The sequence below is a fragment of the Rutilus rutilus genome (assembly GCF_951802725.1).
Source record: "Rutilus rutilus genome assembly, chromosome: 22".
NCBI lineage: Eukaryota > Metazoa > Chordata > Actinopteri > Cypriniformes > Leuciscidae > Rutilus > Rutilus rutilus.
In genome coordinates this window covers 24,007,470-24,034,918 of record NC_140227.1, presented here as the reverse complement: position 1 = coordinate 24,034,918, position 27,449 = coordinate 24,007,470, and the positions used below count along the sequence as shown (strand labels likewise).

The 27,449-nt window shown below is 39.0% G+C and overlaps 1 protein-coding gene across 7 annotated transcripts in view; it reads right to left on the bottom strand.

Moving 5' to 3' along the window:
- Positions 1-2,089: 2,089 nt before the first annotated feature.
- Positions 2,090-27,449, bottom strand: part of cacna1ab (calcium channel, voltage-dependent, P/Q type, alpha 1A subunit, b) — a 77,788-nt gene continuing 52,428 nt past the window's right edge. For 2 of the 7 annotated variants that reach the window (XM_084394985.1, XM_084394989.1), the window contains 10 exons: positions 24,037-24,142; positions 23,613-23,720; positions 21,813-21,916; positions 19,667-19,773; positions 18,358-18,502; positions 15,902-16,021; positions 14,587-14,604; positions 12,223-12,445; positions 10,420-10,652; positions 2,090-9,135 (listed from right to left, as the gene is read on the bottom strand). In XM_084394985.1, coding sequence (XP_084251111.1) covers positions 8,479-9,135; positions 10,420-10,652; positions 12,223-12,445; positions 14,587-14,604; positions 15,902-16,021; positions 18,358-18,502; positions 19,667-19,773; positions 21,813-21,916; positions 23,613-23,720; positions 24,037-24,142 — 1,821 coding nt within the window. In that variant the 3' untranslated portion in view covers positions 2,090-8,478. The remainder of the gene's footprint in view (positions 9,136-10,419; positions 10,653-12,222; positions 12,446-14,586; positions 14,605-15,901; positions 16,022-18,357; positions 18,503-19,666; positions 19,774-21,812; positions 21,917-23,612; positions 23,721-24,036; positions 24,143-27,449) is intronic. The other 5 variants (XM_084394991.1, XM_084394988.1, XM_084394986.1 and 2 more) reach the window with 5 other exon arrangements.

The window sequence follows — 27,449 nt, the reverse complement described above, 5'->3', positions numbered from 1 at the left end:
TCATCTCTGAAATATGACTATAACTCACTCAGCCTTTCATCATGATGTGTAATGCTTATCTCACTGATCCTAAACCCAATCTTTTGATAAAACATACAGCTCATCATCTGTCACTCTTGTGTGGGCGATAAAAAAGGCAACAGCTGGAAATACTACGGTAAAGTGTAATTTCCCTTCATTAGTCAGCAAGATCTGTCCGAACATGACCATGAGTCATGAAATTCACTTTTCCCTTGAACACACTGATAAACATTTTTGGCTAGTGGCCAATGTCAGACAATATAATCGTTAAGCTTGAAGTCCCAGTTCAACTGGCATTACAACATCCGAAACTGAGCACAATGAGAAATAATTAATGCAAGAGAGTGAAACTAGAGTCCACAGGCCTCAGAGCATGAATTTTAATCACTTCTTTATGTCTTATGTCTTAAGCTCTGGGTGGTTTTGTATACCTAAAATAAAATGTTTCAAACATCCTTTTTTAAAGAGTTTATTCTAAGATTTTAGCGTGACACAAAAGCATGTGATTAGGCTCTAAATTCAAATGACTAGCATGAGTAAGTATGAATCATTGCTCTGAATGTATATGTGGGTTGTGGGGGTGGATCTGAATAGGTGTGCATGTAATTTCAGGTAGGAAATTTTGGAGCGTGATGAGCAGACAAGAAGTAACATTTTCAGGTGGAGATCATTTTAGGCTGAATCCTCTGCTGGGAAACTGCAGTGAGATAATTGCTCAGGATGATTAATAACTGAAACTCATTTTAAGATTAATCACTGTTCAACTCAGATAGTGTGAAACCTAAATGAATCTGTCTGATGTGGTCATGTGTGGACTTTAGGTGAATACCTCAAACAGGTTTCTGATGATCTAGTTTCCTCCAGGGTGGTCTTGATGTGGGTCTTTGACCTGACAAATGAGGTGGAGGTGGGAAATTATGGAAATTGTGATTTTGGCCCGTCGGAATTATATTAAAAATCACAAAGCAGTGTCATAACGATGAACTGATATTCAAAGTATGCTTAACTGTTAACTTTTTTCAACAAACAACACAAAAAAATAGAGCATTGCAGGAGGAGAAACAATTTATCAAACTTTTCTCAAGATCAACCATTTAACCCTGATAAAGAAATAAGAGAAATAATGATCTTTTTAATTTATAAGATACATAATATTTCTAACATTATTTTTTTTATAACACTTACACATTTATTACTTATAATAACACTATATATATATATTGATCAAGAGTTGTATCTGTTAATGCACTGTGAACTAACATGAACATTTTCTTAACAAAGCTATAAATGCTGTAATGCTCAATGTTAGTTTATGCATTAACTAATAGTAAAAAAAGAGACATTATTGTAAAGTATTACTAATTGAAGCAGAGAAGGGCAAATCTTGTTTAAATATACGCATGAATGTGTACATATTCATACCGAAAAAAAAGTGCCTTTCTCTGCTTCACGGTGACTAACAGTTAAATGAAAGAGGAACTATGAGGGTGTTTAGATGCAGTCACTATTTCTCACTATTTCTTCACTTCCTGGGACAGAAGTCATTGGGTTAACAGCCCAGATCCTTAATAATCCGGCTATCAACACTTCCTCGACAGCTGTCAATGTGTGGCATCATTTCCCCCACCTGAAACCCGATTGAATCCTTTTCAGATTGTCGCATAGGTGTGAACGCACGTGTCAAAGAGAGGCTTTTGTCTTCTACAAACATTCATCAGTTGTGTACAAAGAGTGAAATTAGACACACGTTCACACACAAACTACAGCCGTGCATCTGAAGACAAGAGATGGGTTTAGAATGCATTCTCTCTGGTTTTTATTCAGGTTCTTTAGGAAGAGGTCTGTTCGGAATTACAAAATGCACTGGTAGAAATAGCAGAGAGATAACAGAGACAGAGGAAGAGAGAGAAAAAAGGGTGATTTTTCATAGCCAGAATAAATGTGTAACATCACCAGGTTCAGGCAGCCTCTTTCACAGCTCAACATCAGCAAAAAGGGTTTTGGAGTTCTTCTTAAATCAGAGTGATGTGCAGTCCCTCACACTGAGAGTTACTGGATATCTTTTAACTTTTTTTTTTTACTTTTTTTTTTTTTAATTCTGTAATACATTTCCACAGCATGTAGTGTGCTCACCTCACCCACGATTCTCAGAGAACAGTTGGCAATAGAAACAAACAAACATTCTATGAGTATTTATCATTTATCGTCTCTTGTATTATTTTTTTCCCCCTCTTGGTGCTCTTTTTTGTCTTTTTCATTTTTAAAAATAGAAGAAAAAAGGAACACATTGCTCATAAAAACATCTAACTATATTTATATATTTATACATATATATATATACTCTTTTTCTTTATATTTCTTTTTATATTTTAGAATTCCTGAAGTTGACTTTTTAACCCACATAGTGGCATGCACATTGCACATGCAAATCAGTAATTAAATACCTCTCTTTATCATGGCCTTTTTTTCTCTTTAAACTTCCTCTTTTGCTTTTAAATGGTTCAGGTCAATAGTAATATGGATGGCGGGTGGGATATGGGTGATTAAGGAGAGATGGGACGGGTTTGTGGGTGTCATGGTGACAGTGGCTGCGCGCTCACAGGAACTCCTCACACACTCGCACATTCACACCACACGCTTATTTGCCCTTCGACACATGCGAGCGCTGTGAAGAAGCACACTCCGGCTGACGGTGGTGAAAACACACTTCCTGTCTTGTGAGCCGCTTCCTTTTAGAGAACCTCAACATTCGTTTCTCTTTCCAGTGAAATCTGTTCGTTTGTCTGCTACATGTTTTTTAGCATCTATTCTGTCTTAGGCAGAACAACTAGTGCGCTTAAAGGGATCGTTCAGCCAAAAATGAAAATTCTGTCATCTTTTACTATTACTACGTTTCCTCTGTGGAACACAAAAGAAGACATTTCGAAGAAACACAAAATAACATTGGACCCCATTGACTTTCATTATCTTCTTTTGTGTTCCGCAGAAAAGTAAATGATGATTTTCCAAATCACTTTTGGGTGGACTGTCCTTTTAAATGTGTAATAAGTATGATTTATGTTTTAATTAATGTAACTATGAGCATTACTAATAATACATTTACATATTATCAATGTAATATCAAATCAGCAATGTGTTTGAATGAAGAAACCATGACATGCATACAGAACGAGAGGATGTGAAACAGTAAGGAGCAGGGGAATGCTGAAGAAAGAGGATGAACACAGACTGTTGCAGGAAGTTTATGAATGAGATATAGCCTACAAGAGTTACAGAAGAGAAAGAGATAGACAGGCCCAACAAAATAAGTTAGATAGACATGGACAGACAGTCGAGGTACAAACATGATGACTCTCTTCGCTTTCGCCATGGCTTTGTTTCTACGGTCACGTAACGGCGATGGGAAACTGTTCATTGTAAGGCACTAAAAAACGACTTGCCTTCAAATCAGCTCACGGACAAACGCACACACTCGCAGTCGACCGTCCCACTGTCACATGGACGAACCCAACCCTTCCGATCTTCTGGAAAAAGTGGCAATGGATCCGTACCCAATCTCGGATTGGGATCAGATGAGGATGATAATGAAGTATGCCATGGTAAATGCTGAGCAGAAATGGATTGGCAAACCCAGCACTAAATTACCCAAGGTGCACAATATCATTAGTATCCCTTTCTGATAAGGTTTTTTTTTTTTTGGCATGCACAATGCCTGTGCTGGCCACAGCTGTGCCTCAAGTTCTCACTCTCATACATACAGGGAAAAAAAACTACATTACCCATCACCCCCCTCCCTTTCTCCAGTTCCCCCACACATTAGCATGCACACACATGTAATTCTGTTCTGTACAAAGGGAGACCACAGGAAGTGGTGTAGCTACATAGAGGGTGACTTGTTTTGGCAGCACTCAACCATTGAAGGAAAGCCCTTATTTCGTATGAAACAGAAAGAAAATACAGCTTTGTTCCACTAGGACGATACAAAACAAACAACACATGCTCAAATGCAAGTGTGTTGTGTATCTACGATGGATCACTTGTGTGTGTTGCAAACTGAAAATGGCTTTCTGTTGGGACAGAAAATGAAGATGCGAGTCAAAAACATAAAGCAATAAAGGCATTGACACTGAGAGCAAAAGAGGGTCAGAACCAAACTGATGAACAAGCAGAGCCAAAGAATGATGCACCAGTCTTAGTTACATGCATAAACCTTTAAAGGCACAGCTCACCCCAAAATGAAATTTCCGACATCATTCATTCACTCTCATTTATCTAAACCAATATGACTTTATTTCTTCTGTGAAACATAGCAAAAGGATGCACTATATAAGTCACCAAACAGAAGCTGTTTCACTGGATATACATCAAAATAGAAAAGATGACTGCAATTTCTACTTCCAGCTGTAAAGTCTTTAAGCCCTTCAGGTAACTGGATCGGTCAAATTTATGAACTGGATCAACTGATTCATTGAAAAGTTCTAAATCATTAAGGTGGATTTTACGATATTTAGCGAATTATGACTTGTATTTCAGTCCGTTTTTTACACAAACCTATTGTATGGCTTATAAAAAGGAGAACACTGTCCCAATTTGATATTTTATGGTACTTTTGTGTCCTTTTAGACACAGTCCTCATTTATTTTAACTGCATAGAATAGAGCAACCAGAATCATTATTCAACGTTTCTCCTTTTCTGTTCTACAGAAGAAAGAAGGTCATAATAGTAAAGAATGAGATGAGGAAGAGTAAATCATGTCAGAAGTTTCTTTTTTGAGCGAACTGTTCTTTTAAAAACCACAGCCTTCTGCTATCTCTTTTTAATCAGTAAAAATCAAATCCTATTAATAAACTATCGATCCACATCTTGAGCTAAAATGGAGCTGCATTTCAAGTGTTTTCAGCAAAAGAATTCAAGACCAAGAGAAATTCTAAATGGGCTTTATATTAACCATGCAAAAGGTCTAACTAACATTCATGCCTGACAAAAATAAGCCTTCCTGTCCTTTTGCTAAAAGACCTGAGAAGTAGAACAATCCCTCCGATGTTCGATGCAACTCTCTAAACGAGCAGGGTGAGACAAATAAAAAAATGGTTGCCATCCACTTGAGGAAGCATTGCTAAGAGAGACAGAGAGCCGAGATGGACACCCTGACAGAACTCGGTTGTCATTTCCCTTCATTACTCTCAGAGTAACTGGGATCTTCCCCCATCATATAACCGTGCCTCCCTGTCTTTAAAAAGCCCAGCAGACAGCGCAGACATGGGAACTTGTTAAGGCGTAGTGTGACTGAGTCCATCACATTAAGAGAGAGATAGAGGGGAGAGGGAAGAGAGGCAGGGGAAGGGTTAGTGTGCGACACTAGAACAGAAGGCACTGTGGCTCTGCAGGTTCATCTGGACCCATGGGCATCAAACCTGTGGCTAATTGGGGGCCAGCTGTGGGTAAATGTGGGCCGAACATCAACAAACACCCAGAAAACAGTGGTTTCCTCCCTAAAAGTCTTGGATATGGGTTGGCAAGGAGAAGGGATTAAACAAAAAGACACTTTTCATGTTTTAAAACTTTTTTGAAGAAAAGAAAAAGTCCCTTGTACTGTTGATTTCATATGATTCTGGGACAGAAAATGAGACAATACAGAACCGCCCAACTGACTTCAAGATTAGATGAATGTGGTGAACTATTCTGAGACGCTTTGATATTTTTATCTGAATAAAGTGAGATTATGAGACCAACTGAATCCTTACGGTTTCACATTTTGACTGCTTTTAAAAGAAACCTCTGCATCGTTTTAAGCAAAATTACAGTCAGGGTTTCTGATCTTAAACATTCCATATAGAAAAACCATAAATGAGATCTCTTTAATTCTTACTCCTTGACAGCAATGAGATAAAATTGAGACTTTTGGAGTTTTTTCTCCTCTAAAGTTTCAGAAAAACAATTTCAGATGATGCTACTCACATTTCTTTTATAGCTCTATATTCATACAGCACGGCAACAATTGTCTCATTTGTGATTTTTGGAGAAACATCTGAGACAAAGTTGATACTTAAAACTGAGAATTGCACGGCTCCTGAGCTATAAAAGAGTCAATAAAATCCTTATCTGGAGGGGAAAAAAACCCTGTTGTAATGGGATATTTAATAAACATTTGGTCTTTTCTGATGTTTTGAGATGGTTGGATTGGTGTGGGTCAGCTGGACAGGTTCAATGACAGTAGGGGAGGCTGAAAAGGCCGCACCTCTACACCCCTGTGAGATATACGTTTGGCTGTATTGTTGTATCCTGAGCAGAAGGGGGAGGGTCTCAGATTGAGCAGGCAGCCAAAGACATGACAAACTGCCCATGGCAGGGAACAGGAAGGCAGGGTGGAAGAATCGTTTCCAGTTACTTGATCAAAGACTATCCAGGTCAAAATTCTCAAAAAACGACTGTCGACGAGCTTCGACAGACCTGCTACGTCACCTACTGTCTGGGAACAGTTTTGCAAATGTAATAGCGCCCTCTGGCGACTGTATTTTCATAAGGGATCGTTTGTCCATAGTCTAGCCTGGCTAAAGCTGTGTAACAGCACCACAACATGGACAAAAAGTAAACAACAACATTCATCACCCAAAATATTAACTTGCACATACTCTACATTAGCTGTGAAATAATTTAAGGGGTTAAAATCTGACCTTCTATAAAACAATTTCTACTGATCACACTGTTGTGTGACCATCTTTTTCTGTCAAAAAATAAATATGAAATGGACCCTGAATTTGTCTGAAAAACTCTGACACGAAAACTGTCCGAGGGTATCCTGAATGGCCTGACTCTCTCTTTTAAAACATTCATGAGCTCTGACCAAAACTATTCACTACTGATAGGAATATTCTACTCAGCTGAGGTCACAAGTACGTAAACTTCAGGATGCTATCAGGAGCGCACCCTTATAGACTTCAATCTGTGGTGAACGGAACCAAAAACAAACACAAAGAGTTCGAAACAAGATGGCCACAACAGACAAAACTCCTGAAAACAAGACAACAAAGTCACATGACCACCTCTCTATCTTCATCAGCATCACCGTCATCTACATCAATTGCATTAAGATAGTTTTCATCATTATAAGACTACTGTTATTGACAATAGCAAATGAAGCCTTTAGAAAGGAGAACATCTCTCACCCCGTTTCTCTCTGTTCACAACCATGGCTGACAGCTGTAGTGAGGGAGGTTTCACCATTCAGGCTAGTTTTTAGTGCAATCCAAAGTAATTATAAACAGTGCAGAACATCATCTGGGATCCTCAGATGGAAATAACATAGAAAACACCTTCAGATCTGTCTCGCTATCTAGAAAGGTCTGCTTTAACGTCTATCTATAAACTCCATCTGCACATAAAGGTCTGTAGACATGGCAAGAGCAACAGGGAGAAAACGAGAGAAAGAACTTCCTTAAACTGAATGGAAAAAAGAGAGTTATCACCCCCCCTTCCCACAGTAAATCTTCTGTCTGATATATATATATTTTTTAAATCATTCATGCAAGTTTCCATCAGATTTTAGTCCAAAAATATCAAAGAAAGCTGAGCAAATGCAACAGAATAACCAAGCTCCAAATGTTCAAAAAGAAGAAGTAATCAATTGAAGACATTCTGAAGAGGAAATAGTCTTTCCGTCCCTCCCTCATCTGCCGTTTCATTCTTTTCCCGCTGTCTTTTCCTTTATCATTGAGTGGCAGTTTGTGGGCGGGGTTTCGGTGTGCCACGCCAACCCGCCGCCTCCCGCCTGCACTGAGTCCTTTCATATGCCACGCCTCTTCGACATTTAACCCCTCCCCCAGGTGATGAGGTCACTCAGCGTCTTGAGTTGGTAACAGTAAACGTAGATGATAAAACTCATCGATATTGGCCAGCACATGGGGCTGGTTTTGCAGTAGGTAGAGCTCTTGTTCACAAGAAAACTTGCTTTTTCTTCAACAATGTCTATTTTTTTCTTCCCTTTATATTTTTTTGGGTCTTTTCAAGAGGCATAGATGTGAGGGGAAAAAAGGGGGTTCTGGCTTGATTTTCAAACTTCATTTTTTCTTTTCTTTTTTTTGATTGACAGATGATGTTGCTCATTTTTTCCATCGTGCAAGAAGCAATCGGTCTTGCTCAGTCTGGAGTGGAGCGTTCAAACACATCGACTTTGATCTTTAAAGTTCAGTCCATCTAAACGCAACCACCCCATTTATCTCGTATGCTCCCATTCCCTTGCTTGCTGAGCAGCATGGGCAACATAGTCTAGAGAGCAGGAGAAAGCAATAGAGAGAGAGAGGGAGTAGGGAAGCTCGATGTGCCACTCCAAGGTTTAGAGTCTCACGATGGCGCAAAAGCACCACTTGCTTTTCCTCTTCCGTCCCCTCTCTCCCTGCTGCGGTGCATAAACATCTCGGTTTGAGTTGAGCGGCGCCCCCTCCTGGTCACCCTGCGCACTAACACCAATCATCCTCGTCCGTCTCGCTATATTGTTCGTGCAACCCCTTCCGGGGCCCACGGCCATTTGGTGGCCGGTGTGGGCCTGGGTGGGGGTCGCGCCGGTGCGGGGAGGGCGAGGAGGAACGGTAGCCGTTCGGCACACGACGCGGGTGTGAGGGAGGCCCTTGACGAGCAGTCCTTGGGGACCGGGGGTGCGGGTGAGAATGAGGGTGGGGGTTGCCCTGCGATAGACTCAGCTCGTAGGCAGGTGGCTCGTGGTGCCGCTCGTACTCATAGTCCCGATCATAGAATGGTCCATCGCCCTCCAGGCTGTCCGTCGGCGGGCCCCAGCGGCCGTGACGTGGGGACCTGGGTGACGCATGCCTGGGGGAGCGCGGGGAGGCGTGCCGGGGCGAGTTGTGATGGGGCGAGGCATGGCGGGAGGGTGGACGGTGGTAGGGCGGTTCGTGATCTGGTGGAGAGAAGTGTCGCGGGGAAGGGGAGCGGAGACGACCCTGGCCCGGGGAGCCGTATGGAGGCTTGCGGACGGCTGGGGAGTAGGTGACATGAGGACGAGGTGTGGATGGGGTCTGGGGCAACTGCCGACGGCCACGCCGGGGGGTGCTGGTCCCCGACGTCGAGGGAACGGGGCTCCCGCTCACAGAACTACTGCCCTACATGAAAATTAAAACAAGGCAAATAAAAAAACACCACAAAATTAACGTCAAACAAAAGAGAGGAGCACACACCGGCAAGAGGTGGAGGAGGAGGAGGAGGAGGAGGAGGAGGAGGAGGAGGAGGAGGAGGAGGAAGAGAAGAAGAGAGAGAGACAAGGAAGAGGAAGAGAGAGAAAGAGGTGTGTGGAAACAACAACAACATCAATAAAATCAGAAAGAAACAAACCGGCAATGAGGCAAAACAGCAGACACAGAGAAGCCACGAGTCACATCGAGAAAAATGGACAGAAACCACAGTGATAAAAGAAGATAAACAAAAGAATAACACAAGAAAGAGAAACTGATTTCAGTAAGCAGTCATGATAAGGTCACAGGTGAGCATAAGCTGTCTGGTTACTGTCCACATGGACCCACACCTGCGTATTCTAGATACTCTAAGTTTCATTCCTCTGGCTTCTCATGGCAGATTACTGTAAAGATCTAAACCACGAACACATACACATGAATGTTCAAAATGACTACTCATGGGTATGACTTTAAAGGGGTCACATCATCAAATGTCTCATTTTCCTTTACCTTTTTATAAAAATAATAACGAATTAATCGCACAGGTTTCAGAAATGTATTTAATGATTAAACTGCACCTATGATTAAAATGTGTAATAATTGTAAATATATTTTCACATTGCATCTCCAAATGAATGGTGAAATAACATAGTATTTAAAATATTCAATATTTAAAACATTTGTTTAATGGCATCTTTTTACTAAGTACTATGAATAAAGGTCAGTATCACTGATATCAATAACTGATGCCTCTTATTTAAAGTTTGCCTTCAACAGCCGTATTTTTCCCACTCCAAAAAACAAAACAAAAAACAGTTTGACATGTTATATAAACATATTTTAGCTCTCAGAGTGCAAAACCTCCTCCAGTCCAAAAGAAAAACCTGCAGCAACTTGTTTCGAAATGCATTAGTACGTGGCTGTGTGTAGCTCTTCTTAAGGATCCCAATATAAGGAAACAAGAGAATTTTTTACTTTTTGGGTGGCACATTTCAGCACAGATTGTTTTGTGAACCTGCTGCAAAGTGCAAAGTGGCTGTTATTGAAGAACAGAGCAGTGCAAACTAACCCGTACGTGCTGTTGCTTAATTTATAAAGATAAAGACTCAATATGACATGGCCCCTTTAAGTAGTATAGTGAAATAAGTTGAAAATATCAAGTTGAATTTGTGTGTAAATATACGAGTGGTATTTCAGCGAGTGTGTGTGCCCCACCTGTCTGTGCCCTCTCCCCTCACTCGGTGAGCGGGACCATTGGCGATCAGATCTGTCTTGAGGATGACGGTGGTAGTCACGCTCATGACCGTAACGCTCTTTATCCACCGAGCTGTGGTGGTGATGATGATGATGGTGGTGGCGACGGTCTTTTGCTCGACCCCGTTCTCGTTCTCTCTCTTTAGGTGGAAGTTCACCTGACTGTGTAGTGGTGCTAAGATCTGTGCCCAGTCCTGCAAAAGACAACATAGAGAAATGAGATGAGATGTGTAAGAACACAAACCCTCCAAATGAGTCGCTGTCAATTATTAGGGATTATAAGGTGGTTTCAAATGACATGAGGGTGAGTAAATGATTATATATTTTTTGTATAATTAGAGCAACAGAATGTTTACAAAAAACCCCAAACAAAGGAAAAAAAAAATTCAATGAAGAAAATAATTGATTTTTAAAATAAAAATCTGTTAAAGGGATAGCAGATAGGGATAAAGGGATAGCTAAAGGATAGAAATTAATTTTTGATATGTTTTAGCTTACCTCAAGGGCATCCAAGATGTAGGTGTCTTTGTTTCCGCAGTAGTTTCAATTTTGATATTTTTAGGTCAAACCGTTCTTGTCTGTCAGTCATATAATGCATGTCGATGGTCACTGTCTCAAAACACAAGCACAGAGTCCAAATTAAAACAATTCCCCATCGTCCAAATTAAACAATTCCCCATCGTAAGTACACATTGATGGCCTAAGACATGAAACGAGCGGTTTGTGTGAGAAAACGAACAGTATTTATATCGTTGTTATCTCTTGAACACAGCACACGTCCAAATGATCTGACGGCGCGGGCGGGTATAGATGTATACACTAGATGTCGCTTGGCTACGGTTTCGTTCCAATGAACTGCAGTAGCCAAGGCGACATCTATTTATATATCTATACCCGCCCGCGCCGTCAGATCATTTGGACGTGTGCTGTGTTCAAGAGATAACAACGATATAAATACTGTTCGTTTTCTCACACAAACCGCTCGTTTCATGTCTTAGGCCATCAATGTGTACTTACGATGGGGAATTGTTTAATTTGGACGATGGGGAATTGTTTTAATTTGGACTCTGTGCTTGTGTTTTGAGACAGTGACCATCGACATGCATTATATGACTGACAGACAAGAACGGTTTGACCTAAAAATATCAAAATTGAAACTACTGCGGAAACAAAGACACCTACATCTTGGATGCCCTTGAGGTAAGCTAAAACATACCAAAATTTTATTTCAAAGTGAACTATCCCTTTAATTATTCATCAGAAAAGTATGGAGACCCTAAAGGGACATGGTGATTGGAAATAAATATGAGATGGGTGGAAAAATTACGTGTCAATTCTTTTGTGTTCTCTCGCAAATATTTTGTGTTCCAACGAGAAACTTTGCATTCACAAAAGATCTCAAAAGTTTAGTGAGAAATCGCAATGTTTCTAGTGAGAACGCAAAACTTTTGCAAGCGAACACAAAAGCAAAAATGTTTTTTGTTTAATTGCTTATTTATTCTAATTCTTAAGTCACTTTGGACAAAAGAATTGGCTAAAGAAATACATTTAAATAATGTAAATATTGTCAATAAAGAGAGATTTTTAGATTACGTAATGGGAGGGGCAAACATTTTTATAGTTTGACAAAAATTGAGAAGCACTGCTAACTTTAGATAAGTTTCTCATAGCACCTACAGAACTTGGGTATCTTAATAAAAATAAATAAAATAAAATACAATAATAATAATAATATGACACAATTTGCAATGAGTTGTGCAAGACCTGTGTCTGCGTCTGTATAGCGAGCGAGGGATCTCTCTGAGGTGCGGTGACTGCGGTCTCTCTCCCGGTCTCGATCACGCTCTCTCCTTCGCGGAGCGTGTCGGTGACCCTCTTCTGACACCACCCTCTCCAAAGAATAATCGTCCAATCGTACGCCTCGACCAGAACGTCCGTGGACCAGTGAGGATGTAGAACGGCGCATTGGACTTGTGTCGGTGATGGTCTACAGAAAAAGAAGAAAAAAAAAAGATAGACAGAGAAAAAGAAGAAAAAAATGGGAAAGGACAGAAGTTTACATTGATATGGGTTTATTTAAATGCAGTGTGCGTGAGTGGAAACATCTGAATGTAACCAGATTAACACTCAGTACATTCCACACCCACAGAGAAAACCAAAGCACAGGTATATCTGTCATGCTCAACAAAGACAGAAAGAGAAATAGAGATCAACAGGAAAAGCGTAGGAGATCTAGATAGAAATACAGAGATAAATGGATATTCTGTGACTGACAGAGAGTAAAAGAGAAAGATAAATAAGCAGACAGACAGCCAGAAATAAAAACATACAGATAGATAAATAAATATATAAATATATAGACAGACAGAGACACAGATAGATAGATAGATAGAGATAGATAGATAGATAGGCAGTCAAACATACGATAGATAGATAGATAGATAGATAGATAGATAGATAGATAGATAGATAGATAGATACAGACAGACAGACATACAATAGAGTAAAAGAGGAAGATAAATAAGCAGACAGACAGCCAGAAATAAAAATATACAGATAGATTAATAGATAAATATACAGACAGAGACACAGATAGATAGATAGATAGATAGATAGATAGATAGATAGATAGATAGACAGACAGACAGACAGACAGATCATGCCTTACATGCACTGCAGCCTTTCTAATACAAGCGGAAACATTAAATACTCAATGTCTTTCTCTGCAATAGCTGAGCACACAGAAGAACCCAATCCAGCCAAATAAAGTTCAGCACATTCATCAATGCACACACCCTAAGGCATGATGGTCAACATGACAGTTGGTAGCACGTGTGGACGCACAGTCACACTTGGCCACATTATGCTCTTATGCGTCTAAACATGATCTGAAAACTGAAATAACCCTTCACGCTCTTCTTTTCACTCACACACGTAATGCTTGATGCCATGCGCCTTACTGAAACATGCTAACAACATGACCGGTATTAGCAGCAGGTTTTCCTGTTTGAAATCCATGCGCCAAGAACTACGAGACAGCAAAAGCTCCCCATGTCCACAGGACCAGAAATACAGAGATAAGATACAGACAGACACACAAACACTTGCGCACACGCTCGCACACACACATACATACAGGGATACAGGGCTGCATAAGTGGACACGAAAAAGGTATAGAGAGAGAAAGGTACAGCAACGGGTAGAATATACGGAGGGAAAACAGGATGGCTTGAAAAAAAGAGTTCAGTGTGACATCAAGACATAAAGAGAGACGCAGACTCCTTAAACAGACAAAATGAGAGAGGGAACAAGGGAAAGCATGGAGAAGATAGAGAGAGAGAGAGAGGCAGAAAGCCAGAGACGGTACATACACTGAGGTTACTTCCTCGCGGCCTGTGTCTCCGTCGCTGTTGAATAGCACACAGACGATGCGCAGAACAGGACACACGCATGAGACCACAGGGACGATACACACAGAGCACAGCAGAGAAAGTGTGTGAGGAAAAAAAGAGAGAGAGAGGGGAAGGTAAAGGAAGAAAAGAGGAAATGGAACAAGGAAGGAAGGAAGTGGGCAGGAGGAAACCATGGTGTTATGGGTAAAAATGGAGACAAATTCAATGTGCAACATGACAGAAGAGACGAGAAAGATCCCAGGAATGAGGGACATCGTCAAAAGGAAAGGGATCGATGGAGTTGGTAAGAAATTAAAAAGATGAGTGTGCCACAGGAAGTCCGTGAAAAAAGTAGTGAGACCAAAACAAAGGAAGTAATAAAAAACAAACAGGGAAATAAAGAGAGAAAAGAGCAAGTAAAACCAATAAAAAGAACAGGAAATATAAGAGGAAATGGTTGAAAATGGAAGCAAGGAAAAGGGAAATAGGAAACCAAGATGCATTATGGGTACAAAAAGGAGACAGAAAAAACAAGGATTGGGGAGAGATTAAAAGCAAAGTGGAGAAGAGAGGAGAGGAAGAGAGAGAGATCGTGATCCCCATTGTAATTTAGAGTAAAGGAACACAGGCATTGACAGGAATGAGTTGGGGGGAGGGGGAGGAGGAAAAGGAAAGAGAAAAAAGACAAAAATTGAGCGAGTGTAGAGGAAGATAGGAAGCACACTAACACACTTACCGCAGCAGAATGCACACTCTGTGGGGCAGAGCAGTGTTAGACAAGAGTGAGTCACAAGAACAAGAACCACATCTACGTTACAGCTTTACACGGAACGCACAAACACAGACTTTGGATCCTCACACTTCCTGGTGTGCACTGTATGCACCACACTTCCAACACACAAGTGAACATATATAGATTGCTACTAGATTGTGAGGTTTCTACGCTTAGCTCACCTTCACACACATTTCGGAACACATGCGGGGACACACGGCTCCCTCACACTTATCACACTTGGACAAAATGCTCAACTCAGACACATCTCCAGAGGATAGTCAACCAAGAGATCATGTAAGGGTGAGAAACGCTGTGTATATTTATGCATTTTAACATAATAGTAGTGTAATTACTTCTATGTGATGTGTTTTGGGTGTATGTTTGCGGAATCATATGTTGTGAGCGTGTTACTGCCTCTAGAGGTTGATTTGTGCTAGTGTTTCAAAAGGATCAGGTGAAAAATATCTGTCAGGTCACGAGGTCACTGGACATCGGGCGTTAGGTATGCAAAGCAGTGCATATGTTACATATCACATTTTCGCACCTTTTTGCATCAAAGGGGTGTCTCTTAAATTCAGTCGATTGGTTGCTTCCATATGTGAACTGTCCTGTGGCATATTTAAACTCAATTTAAATTATAACTCAGGAATAAATTATATTTTAAAACATAATAAAACAGAAAACAGTTTTTTAAAATTGTAATAATATTTCACAGTATTGCTGTTTTTATTAATTATAATGAATTGATAACTCCATAAGTTATTCTGTATGATATAATTACTTTTTAAAGTTAGAGCTATACATTTTATAATTGTGCACAAACAAGCTGTTTTTTTTATGAGTCGACCTATTTCTGTCTGACGTGTCACTACCTCAAATCAAGCTCTGGCAGCAACACACACCACCAGACACACCAAGGTTTTCCTGAAAGTGAGCTAGGGTGGTATGATGATGCTGAGAACACACACTCGCTCTCACTCTCTCTCTCTCACTCACGCATACATGCATTCACACAGCCATGCAGGTAAGTGAAGGTAAGGGTGTGAGCCACTTATCCATGTGCCCTTTGACTATTGACAAAGACATGCTAGCATTTATTGACATGTTAGCATGACAGCACAACAAACTATTTGAAGTTTGGTTCCCCCCACCAAAGCGGTCAAAGGCTGTAAGCTGGATAACTGACTAATGACGGATGTCGGGAATGGATGATAACAGATAAAAGGTGGAAAGATGAAATGGGTGAATGGATGGATGAAAGGATGAAGGTGCTCACTTGGTTGTCTGCTGAGAGGCGTGGCATGGAGATGGTCCGCCCATGCCCTTCCATTGGGTGATAGGGCTCAGTGTCCGAGTAACCGTCCCCAACAGGGCCAATCTTTCTCATTTTTACCGTCTGCAAAACAGAGCAACAGCATGTGGGCCGGGCTGATGCCTGCTTCACCGGCCTACAGCTCTATGGGGTGTGATACTGGACCCATAAGGGATTAAACCAGTAGAGGGCGATGTCATGTGCAAAAGTGCTTTGAACTGAAGATTAGCACACTTGATGTAGTCATTAGCAATTACCAAATGAGGCATATCACTAACAGAGTGAAATAAAGGAACAGGTGCACACTAGTCTCCGATTATCGGCAACCAATTTAGACAGGAAGGGAGTCTGACTGATATATAAAGTGACAAACCAAAGCTTGCTTTTTGAATATAATGTTCAAGGACAGGTAAATCTAAAAATAAGATGTATGAGAGTAAAGCACAAAGATGTCACATTTACTTACTACTAAGCATGCCAATATATATATATATATATATATATATATATATATATTTTTTTTTATGTATTTTATATATATATATATATATATATATATGTACATACATACATATACATATTTATATGTTTGTAAAAAATAAAATAAAAAGCTGTTGTTCTGGTTTATATAACAAATTAATTTTACAAATATTTTAATATAACCTATTTTTGAAGAAAGAAAAAGAGATTGAGTGATTTCCAAATTTGGTCTATAAAAGAGTAAAAAAAAAAATAAAAAAAAAATTACAAATATAACATCAAGCTTTACGCTTCAAATTAATAAAACAAATATTTTAACATCACTTATTTAGCATACATATGCAAATTTTTTTTAGGAAATAAAGAGAGATTGTGTTGTTTCAGGATTGGTATATAAAATAAATACATAAAATATAAATATATATTATTTATAACAAATATTTTTTCATATTTTTCTTTTATATTTTAAATATAAAATAAAACAACTTTGAATAAAAAGCTTAACTTTAGATTTTTGGTTTTAATTAATGGAAAAACAAATGAACATTACAAATATTTTAACCTGTTTTGCATATATATCCAAAGTGATGAGAGGAAATAAAAAGACATAGATTGACTTCAGGTTTGGTCTTAAAATTTCATAGTAAAAAGGCCACAGCTCTCGTTTATAGACTTCTTGCAGGCTGAGACTAGGTGCACACTAACCCTGTCTGATTGCCCACTACTGGTTTAAAGGAGAACTCCGGTCAATTTTAACATTGAGCTCATTTTTTTGTACATTTGGAGTGCTGTCAGTACAGAGAACAACGACAAAAATCGGTGTTGCCTACACCGAGTTATCCTCTTTTTAAAATTTGCACCCTGTTGACTTCAATGGGGCAAGTTTTAAACCTTGTACCTGTATTTACATCCTGTTTTCGGTCGAAGTCCACAGTAGTCGATTGTCGAGTTCACGCGCGTGATCATAGGTACTAAACCTATGCGCGTGAACTCGACAATCGATTACTGTGGACTTCGACCGAAAACAGGATGTAAATACAGGTATGTGCGCTGGCTGAATAAACATCATTTTTATTAATATCTTTCACATCTACTGCAGTCAGATTCACCCGCGTTCACTCCGAAGGAATCACTCACATGACCCGTGCACTTGTAATGACACATCAAGGATGTTAAGAGCCTAAAAGCAGGTTTAAAACTTGCCCCATTGAAGTCAACAGGGTGCAAATTTTAAAAAGAGGATAACTCGGTGTAGGCAACACCGATTTTTGTCGTTGTTCTCTGTACTGACAGCACTCCAAATGTACAAAAAAATTAGCTCAATGTTAAAATTGACCGGAGTTCTCCTTTAAGTGCTTTCCAACATGCTCTTCAAGCCTACAGCTGTTTAATCAGAATCTCCTTTGCTTCATAGTACTAGGATGAGTGACAAGTGCAGGGAAACATCAGGGTCGGATGACTGCTGAGCTACAGAGAAGAGTCACACTGAAGGAGAGATGAGAGTCTGGAGGGGGTTTGGTACGATCCAGAAGACAGTGAAGAAGCAGCAAGCAGTGAATCACCCCCGCAGTCTGGCAGAGGTGGGAGGGTCTATACAAATGTCTACGATGGGCAGTAAAGTTCAGCAGAAATATTTATCAGATAGATAAAGATGTGAGCTAGAGACTGACAGAGACAGAAGAGGTAGAAGGAGTGATAATATGAATGAAAAGTGTGCCCAAAGGCACTGAAAAAGACAATGGCTGGGAAGACAGTGATTGGCTGAAGCATACGGTTCTTGGAATACCGAAGGCTGAGAAAAGGCCAGAAACAGATTCTGCTGATATAGTCACAGCCACTTTGTCAGGTTTCAATCGGCCAGATAAACTCCTGCTAAAAGTTCAGATTCAGATCTAAACGAGACAAAATCACCTTTCTGATTGGAAGATCTCCGGTATTACCTGTGGATTATGGCGGCTGTTGTGATGGTCATCAGGATACGATGGTCTGTCAGGGTTCCAGTTTTCCGGAACAGACTTCTGGAACATTTCCTGGGCACGGGACGTCACCCAAGATTGGCTCTCACTCATTCCACCCTCTGGAGGCCTGGACCAGAGAAAGGTGTTGGTTGGCTAATTCTCTCACTCACTCTCACACACTTACATAAAAGCAATTTTGTACATACAGAATGCCTTTTGCAGACAAAAATAGTACAGAAATACTATTACAAATGTATATATGTATTTACAGCAGAATTAACATAAAAGCAGATAGACGTATATCGTAGAATTGAAACATAATGTGAACAAAGACAGCTGAGAGAAGGTAAAACAAAGAAAGAGCAGAAGTGCAGCCTATAAGGAGAAGAAGAAAGACAACAATTAAAGCAAAGCTAAGCAGTGAAGAAAGAGACAAAGAGCACCAGTCGAAACAGGTGAATCTAAGTATTATTTTACCCCCAAATTATTATTATTTTTTTTTAATATATATATATAAAAAGTCTATTTTTGTACAATTAATAATTTTAGAACTTTGACATTATTTTCATGACTATTTAACATTTAATTTAATTTTTAAATAATTTAAATGCATTTCAATTTAATATATTTATATATGGCTGTTGTTCTGGTTTATAAAACAAATTATTTTTACAAATATTGTAATATATATATTTTTTTAAGGAAATAAAAAGAGATTAAGTGATTTCAGATTTGGTCTATACAAAAGTAATGTAAAATAAAATAAAGAAATATTACAAATATAACATCAAGCGTTACACTACAAATTAATAAAACAAATATTTTAAAAACTTAATTTGCATAAATATGCAAAACAATGAGAGGAAATAAAAAGAGATTGTGGTGTTTCAGGCAACAAATATATATATAAAAAAATCGAATATAATATAATAATATAATATAGATATTTTATTTTATATATGTATATATTGTTGTGATTTCTTTTATTGAATTTTGTATTACAGACTATTTATTTATTTTAATTAATAAAAAATTACAATTATTTATTGCTTTAAAAATTGTTAGTAAAACTTCTGAATGCATTACAGCAATTCTGGGGAAAAATGTGCTTTATTCTCATGAAAATAATGGCACAATGATATAGCACATAAATAATCTTTTAATAATTAATTTAGCTTTTGAATGAAATATGACCTGGATATGATTTCATGAGACTTACTCGTACAGATTAAGCTAAAAGCTAATTAAAAAACATGACTTGTATAAAAAGAGTAATCAAGATGCTACTCACAGGCTATTGACAGGTTCCTGCGGCAACTCTGGGAGACCGTTCACCCCCGGTCCCCCTTCCTGGTTCGGGGATGGCTCCAAGCGCTGAAACATTAATGGCGTTCGGTTCTGTGTAAGATACGAACATGGCCTGCAGCTGGGATCAGACACACTCATGGGATATGGGGTAACACACACAAGCCACCGTGCATTACACAGGTGGTGGGGTACCAGACAGCAGAGGTCACCCAGAGGGCACCGTGGGAAATGGATTCCTCCTGTGCCCTCGTCAACCTGAATGGAGTAGCTCATTGGGGCTGTGCTGTCTAGGTAGGTGCCGATGGCTCAATGCATTTCCATCCAACCCACCGAAAGATATGGGTGGTAGTAACAGTTTGGGCGTGCTACAGCGAAGATCTAAGGTTCATACTTACAGAACTACAGGTTCTGGGTGGATGATACATAAACTATGAACACTAGAAATCTCAGAGACCGTGGTAGCCCAAAGGTTACACCAAGAACCTCCCCTCAACATCCATTAATGAACATATCGGCTGAACAAACGTGTCCACACGGAGGGAGAAAAGATTCCATGTTAGTGACTGATAAATCAACCTCACCGATCAACGGATGGAGGAAAACAAGACAAAACAGAAGATTACACACAATAAAAGAGACTGACAATGGATCCAAAAAGTATGGAAACAAAAAGGAATTTTTGAATCGAAAAGAATTAGACAGAAGGAAGACAGTAAAAAATACAAACAGGTTTACAGACAGGCATTTAGAGACATCAAGGATGGATATAGAGAGTGAGACAGCCACAAACGCGCTGCTGATGTTGAGAGGACGGTGCTGAGGTACAAGTGCAGACAGGTAAAGAGACAGACAGGGATTCAGGTGAGGCAGGATACAAACATATATTTAGACCATTCCCTGATGCCAGCAGAGTGTCCATGCTCCAAGTATTACTAATTCAATTTCTATATGAACAATGATAGGCAGAAACAATGGACACTGTGCCTGTTCGGGATGGGAACATTTCCGGGGAAGGGGGCAGGAGTGACACTGACAAAAGGCCATGTTGTATCATTCATCATCGTATATTCATTGCAAAATTACTGCATGTGTTTTTAAGCATGCTCTAACTCTGTAAATAAAATGTGAAATGATCATACAGATCTACTGTATAACCAGTTTACTGTTTTCATGCCATAAAAGCACCGAAATATTAGGGGGAGTTTGCATGAAAATCTTAGTGCTCCATGTGGGAAGTGACATAAACTACTGTGTATACTGGGTTGGCAAGATTTTTAAAGAAATTAATATTTTTACATTTATAATGTTACAAAACGTTGAACGTTCTATTGATCCAAAAATCCTGAAAAAATGTATCACAAAAAGTTTAAGCAGCACAACTGTATTCAAAATGTATAATTATAAGCAAAAAATCTGCATATTAGAATGTTTTCTGAAGGATCGTGTGACACTGAAGACTGGAGTAATGATGCTGTAAGCTTTGCCATCACAGGAATAAATTACATTTTAAATTGTAATAGCATTTCACAATATTACTGTTTTTACTATAGTTTTGGTCAAATAAATTGACCTTGTTGAGCATAAGAGCATATTATTTTTAATAATAATTTAAAAAAAAATCTTACCAGCCCAAACTATGGAATGTGATCATCTAAAAATGGCTAATTTCAGCTTAAAATGTGTGAAGTGTGAAGGATGCATTGGCTGTGTCTGAAACTGCAGGCCGCTGCCTATCTGTGAACAATTTTCAACCATGTATTTTGATGCATATTTAAAGATCACATAAAAATGCTGCATGGAAGCACCAAGATGCAAATAAAGTTTCCAAAATGTGCATAATGCTCACTTCTAAAAATGAGAACTTATAAGTTAAAAAATCATATATAGCCAATAAGTGAGAAGGTAGCCAAATTTAAGATAATTGTGTGGGCAGGCATGAATTAAAAAAAAAAGTGCTACCAATGTTGATTAGCAAAGTGAGGAAGTTTCCTCTGCAATGTTAATTAGTGAAGCTAATCAACTGCAAACTTGGCTTAATACACTACATGATTGATTTGCTGGGAGAAGAGAAGCAAAAGGTTGAGAAAGCAGAGCAGACTTGGCATTTGTTTGTTTGTCTGAGGCGGTACCTGCTCCTCACGAAGCACCTGCAGCTTTTTGGCCTTGCTCTGCCGGTAGTACTCCATTATCATCATGGCGGCGTAGATCTTGCCCACTGTCAGGTCTGTCGCTGCTGAGAGGATGAAAAAGTTAACCTGCACAATTAGACCGGGGTGGAATGGGACCCTGAGCCGAGAGGGGAATGGGAGTTGGAGACAAGGCATGCCACAAACACTAAGGTCTAGTCTCTCAGACCCAGACAAAACTCATCCACGACCTCAACACAAATGAACCAACAGAAGTTCAGAGTGAGTCTCAATCTGGGTCTGAGTATCTGGACAACAGGTATACAACAAAACTTGCACAAATAAAGAGGCCCCAAAAAAGCACTTAGACACTAGAGTCACGGTTAAACATGTATGAATATTACTGCATTGGCAACAAAATATCAAACCAAGTGGCATTTGCAAACAAATGATGCTAGAGATTTTCCCAGAACTAATTTCCAATTTCCAAAGCAATTTTTGTATAGTTTTTGTGAAATATTTAGTTTCTTTCTATGGTGTTTTGTTATCAAATGCAATGCATTTCTTACATGTTTAGTGTTGCTTGATAGTCCAAATACTTTTTGGGGCCACTATATATACTGTAATATAAATACACAATTTACATTATACACAATATATATACAAAGTACACTGACAAATACAAAACGCCACTGAGCTGATAGTCTTTTCACAGTCAGATCCTCATTAATTAAAGAACCTCTCATTTTACTCAATGACCTTTTACTGTTTCACATTTCTATGCTGTATTACGTTCTTACAGGGACTCAAGAGCCATTTTACTACGAAAAGATGCCACGAATGAGGCAAAAGTAACAGTACCTTAAGAGTACAATATTTTGCAAGGAGCTCAAATTTTTCATCAAAACTCTGCAATGGCATCCGGAGTTTGAATGAAACATATAACATATAAATTTGAAAAAATTTGAGCTGCCACAAATGACAAAAAAAAAAGCAATCCCTTCACATCAAACAACTTCTTGTAAGGACAATTTCATAGTAAAATGGCATGAAACACCCAAAGGATTGACAATAAAAATATAAATAAATGTAAAACATGCTAAAATTTTCAAAAGAAAACATGCCAAAAGAAAGCATACAAAAGCATTTCCAGGCTACTTGTTTATTAGCTACTTTCCATAGATTATACTAAACAGATTTTCATAAATTCTGGTACCTAACCAGTACCTAACATCTTTTAACACCATCAGATATGAGGTACTAACTCGGGCTAGTTTATGAGGCTCTGTGATTTGGAGGTTTAGCCCAGCTTTGTGCTTTACACGTGCTGGAGTGAAAAGACTTCTATAGAGGATCCGTCTATAGCGAGGCACCCCCTGATAACAGGCAATGAAGACAGAAGATAGGAGAAAGGAAGAGGGAGAAAAAGAAAGAGGTTGGGGAAGGAGAGGATATGTTATGTAGAAGTGGGATGACTATGTTGAAGGCCTAAATGTGGATAGCGAAATGAATGAACTAAACGAGTCACATTGAATATCTGACGTGAAAAAAAATAACTTCATGAGCAATAAATCTAGCTAGGAAGCAGGATGGTTTTAAATAGAAATAATATGGAGAAGCATGGTATTCCTGATCTAATTAACAGTGTAAGATATTGGTTTGTCATGTGGGGACGGGAGAAAGATTGTGAGATTGTTGCCTGATCAGAGGATGCTGAGCGGTGTGGGCTGAGAGAAGCTGTCCTCTGATGAATTAGTGATCTTTTATTAGTTGTTTTTCTCTACAAACCCATCTGCAACTTACACTTGTGTGGCGTTACCAGCAGATCCAGGTTCTTCTGGGAGAGATTTGGCCAAATCGCCATCATTTCCTTACGGAGCTCCGCGTCCATCTGGTGTTTGTCTGCGCCTCCTGAAAGTGTGTGATGTCAGGGCAGTGTACATACACACGTGAGCAAACACATACGTATAGATAAACAAAATATGCATATACACCAAAAGCACAAACATCACAAAAACATAATTATAATCACATTCATTCAGAAGATACACACACAAACACACAGGAAATGTTGTTTTGGTAAATATTTGTCATACTTGGAATGTTTTTCAAAAGAAAGAAAAAAAGAAAGTGCATATCTGACTCAAATCGGTTTAAATTTGTGTAAAAATAGAATACAAAAGTTAATAAAATACAGTATACAAGAAAGAGGGATGTCGTTCTGTACCCTTGGCGATTTTGATGTCCAGAGCTGTGCGTATCAAAGCCATCAGAGTAGAGTTGAAATGCACCGTGTTATCATCAGCAACAGGGAGGTCCATACGTAGCAGTCTCTGTGGAGAGCCAATCAGAGGGGATGAGGGCGGGGCTGTGTAAGTTAAACCTCCAGTCAGATGCTTTGGTGGACTAATAAAAGGCTTGGGGAGCTCAGCAGTCTGTAGCCAAAAAATAAACTTCTAGCCATACAAATTTCAGTAGATTAAGCTGTTAAACAGATCATTTGATTGTAGTTCTGACTTTCTTTTGATGCAGTGGTTGTGTACAAACCATGCATCATGCAATTCATTTTCAGGTGATACTCATACAACCACACAAAAAAGGGAGATTTCGTTGACATCTGTGAGAGCAGTTTTCTTAGACTGACAAATGATTGACCAATACACATCCTGCAACCTTGTAATGTGTGAATGAACCATTCACACATCTTATAGAACATATACAATACATACACATCAATTAAGTAACTTAATTGGAGCCCTCACAGATAACAGGAGCAGTATCACACAGGATGTAGTTCCTCAGTGTTTCTCTGCCAGTGAAAACTGATCTCAGATCAGGCATAAATGTCACTCACATAAGCATCTCTTGTTTGCGAATGCCACTTGGTTTGATATACTGTATCTAATGCAAATGTATACATTTTAAAGTACTTTTTTGTGCAATTAACAGTAAGTTACATACCCTGAATCAGCTGGCAAAGGCTGAGGAAACAAATATCAGCTAAATTTGACATTTATTTCAAAAGACTACTGCTAAAGAGCTCCCCCTACCTGTTGGAGGTTGTATATTTTGGACAAACCAATGAATGAAAGGGCACCTAAAACCAGCAGTTTTTAGATGCCTATTTCCATGCATTGAATGTACCTTCATAGAGTTGGAACACACAAGCACACCACATGGCATTAGTGTGACAAAAAGTGAGCATGTGTGAGCCTGTGTATACGCGTGTGCCCATTTCAGACCAGTCCGTCGTTCCTTGGAGGTGTAAATACCAACGAGTACGAGCCGGGTTCCAGTGGTGGTCATGCAGAAGCGCATGCAATGCAGCAGGACCCCAAATAGGAGTTTAGTGGCGACCCGCCCTCCCCAACGGTCCCGGCCCACCCGAACATCAACCCCTACTTCATGCAGCATGCAGTGCATGCACCCCCCCTCCTCCCTCCCCATCCCTCACAGAACAAGAGCAGTGCAGCCGCGCAGAGAGAGTATCATTTCATCTTTTATTGACCACTTGTATTTTTGGGTTAGTTTAGCATCTTTCATTGGGTGATTTCTCATAGGGTTAAGTGATATTTTGCATTATTTTTTTTTATTTTTTTCTGATCTCTCGATGCAAAACGGGTGCAGTTTTTTTTTTTTTAAGGTCAGATAAGGGGTGGCATTCCCTACAGAGTTAAAGAGGAAAAATGGCTGTGTTGTACACCGAGAGGTGTAGGACTGGATTAGGGGCAACAGGTATAGAGGTTAGTTCACTTCAGACTGGAAAGCTATGAGATATGCACCACATATAAAAATAATGAGAAGGGGTGGGGGGGAGTGGTGTGCTTGGCAATGGATAGAGAGAAAGTCTGAGAGGAGAAAGAGAGCAAAAAAGAAGAATGTTGTTTGTTTGAGATGAGGGGAAATCAGAGAGTGAGGAAAGTGAAAGGAAGAGGTAGAAGTGAAGGGAGTCTGAGTAAAGCTTTGAGAGCTTGTAATTAAATTGCACTTCACAAAATGTCTACCACATTAAAACTGTCCATGCTTGCATAGAGGAAATCCGTTCAGTGGATCTTAGTCAGTGTAGACGCCAGTTGTAATTAGACGTAAATTATAAAAGTGGAAGTACTGTCTGTCCAAGTACAACCATATCGCTGTGTACAGCTGATGAAACATGCAGTGGACAAAAAATTCCAGAAAACTATTACTTGCAAAACTATTTGTAGTGTGAACAGCAAGAAAACGCATGAAATATGATGTTTCCAATCTCCGACTGAATGGTCACATGAGAAATCAAGTAGTTTTTTTCCTTAGAAATGTGTGCATTTTCTGCAAAATTTTCAAAATACACAAATTTTAGCTCACTCTGTCCTCAAAACCCCCACTGTTCAAAAGTTTAGTTTTTTCTAAAGAAATGTTAATAATAAAAGAAAAAAATGTATTAAAGAAAAATTTATATATTTATTTTTTATATATATAAAAAAAATTCCACAAAAATATTAAGCAGCTCAACTGTTTTCAGCATTGATAATAATAACCAACATCTCTTGAAGACCAAATCAACAAATTAGAATGATTTCTGAAGGATCACGTGACACTGAAGACTGGAAAATCATATTTTAAAATATCAAAATAAAAAACAGCTATTTTAAATCATAATAATAATATCTCACAATATTACTATTCTTATATTTTTGATCAAATAAATGCAACCTTGGTGCATATAAGAGAAAATCTTACCAACCTCAAACTTTTGAACAGTATTGTACAAGAGATTCACTATGCAGAAAATAGTGAATGGCGTAAGAACAAATCATTGTTTTGTACACAGTATAAGCATGAATTGTATTGAAAAGAGACTACACAGATATACATCATGGGACATTAATTACAGTCTCCACCTGCAAATAGACAGAGACAAATAATATTTTGTATAAAAAATAAAAAAATAAAAACTAACAACATGGCTCTGGTTTCATTCACCTCAAACTAAACACACCATCATCTAATCTGACTAAGGTCCATGGCCTATAATGAACATGTAATGACATGTAAAATGGCTGGATGTAACTGTCACATAAGGATGCATTCAGATTATTACTATTTGCATAATTAAGAAGCATGCTGACAAAAGTGAAGAAATGAGAGAGAGGGAGAAGGAGACAGGATGTAAAAGAGAGAGAGAGAGAGAGAGAGAGAGAGAGAGAGAGCAGAAGAAAGAAAGGAGAAGGATGCAGAGATGTAGTGGCTGAAAATGCAAATTGGAGGAATGTGGGGGGGAAGAAAAGATAGAGTGAGAGACAGTAAGACAGAAAGAGAGAGGGGAACGGAAACAGGTCAGAACTGCATTGACAGAATCAAACGAAGGACAGGTGGGAAAGCTTATCTGTGATTCTAGTGGATTTGCTGGAAAAAAATCAAAAGGATAAAGTGAGTCTAAAGACTCCTAAAAGCTGTGTGATCGCACTAGCTGAACCTACGGAAGTGTCATCTGCCAAACTCATGGAAAATATACTGGACATCTGTAGACTTTAGGAATCATCCACTGGAGGGAGAGACGCAGAGGACCAAAGGCACACAATCCTTCCCAGTCCTTCTGTACACGCACACAGTGAAACATGTATATTTCTGTCTATATGCTTCATATTTGTATTTCAAGTT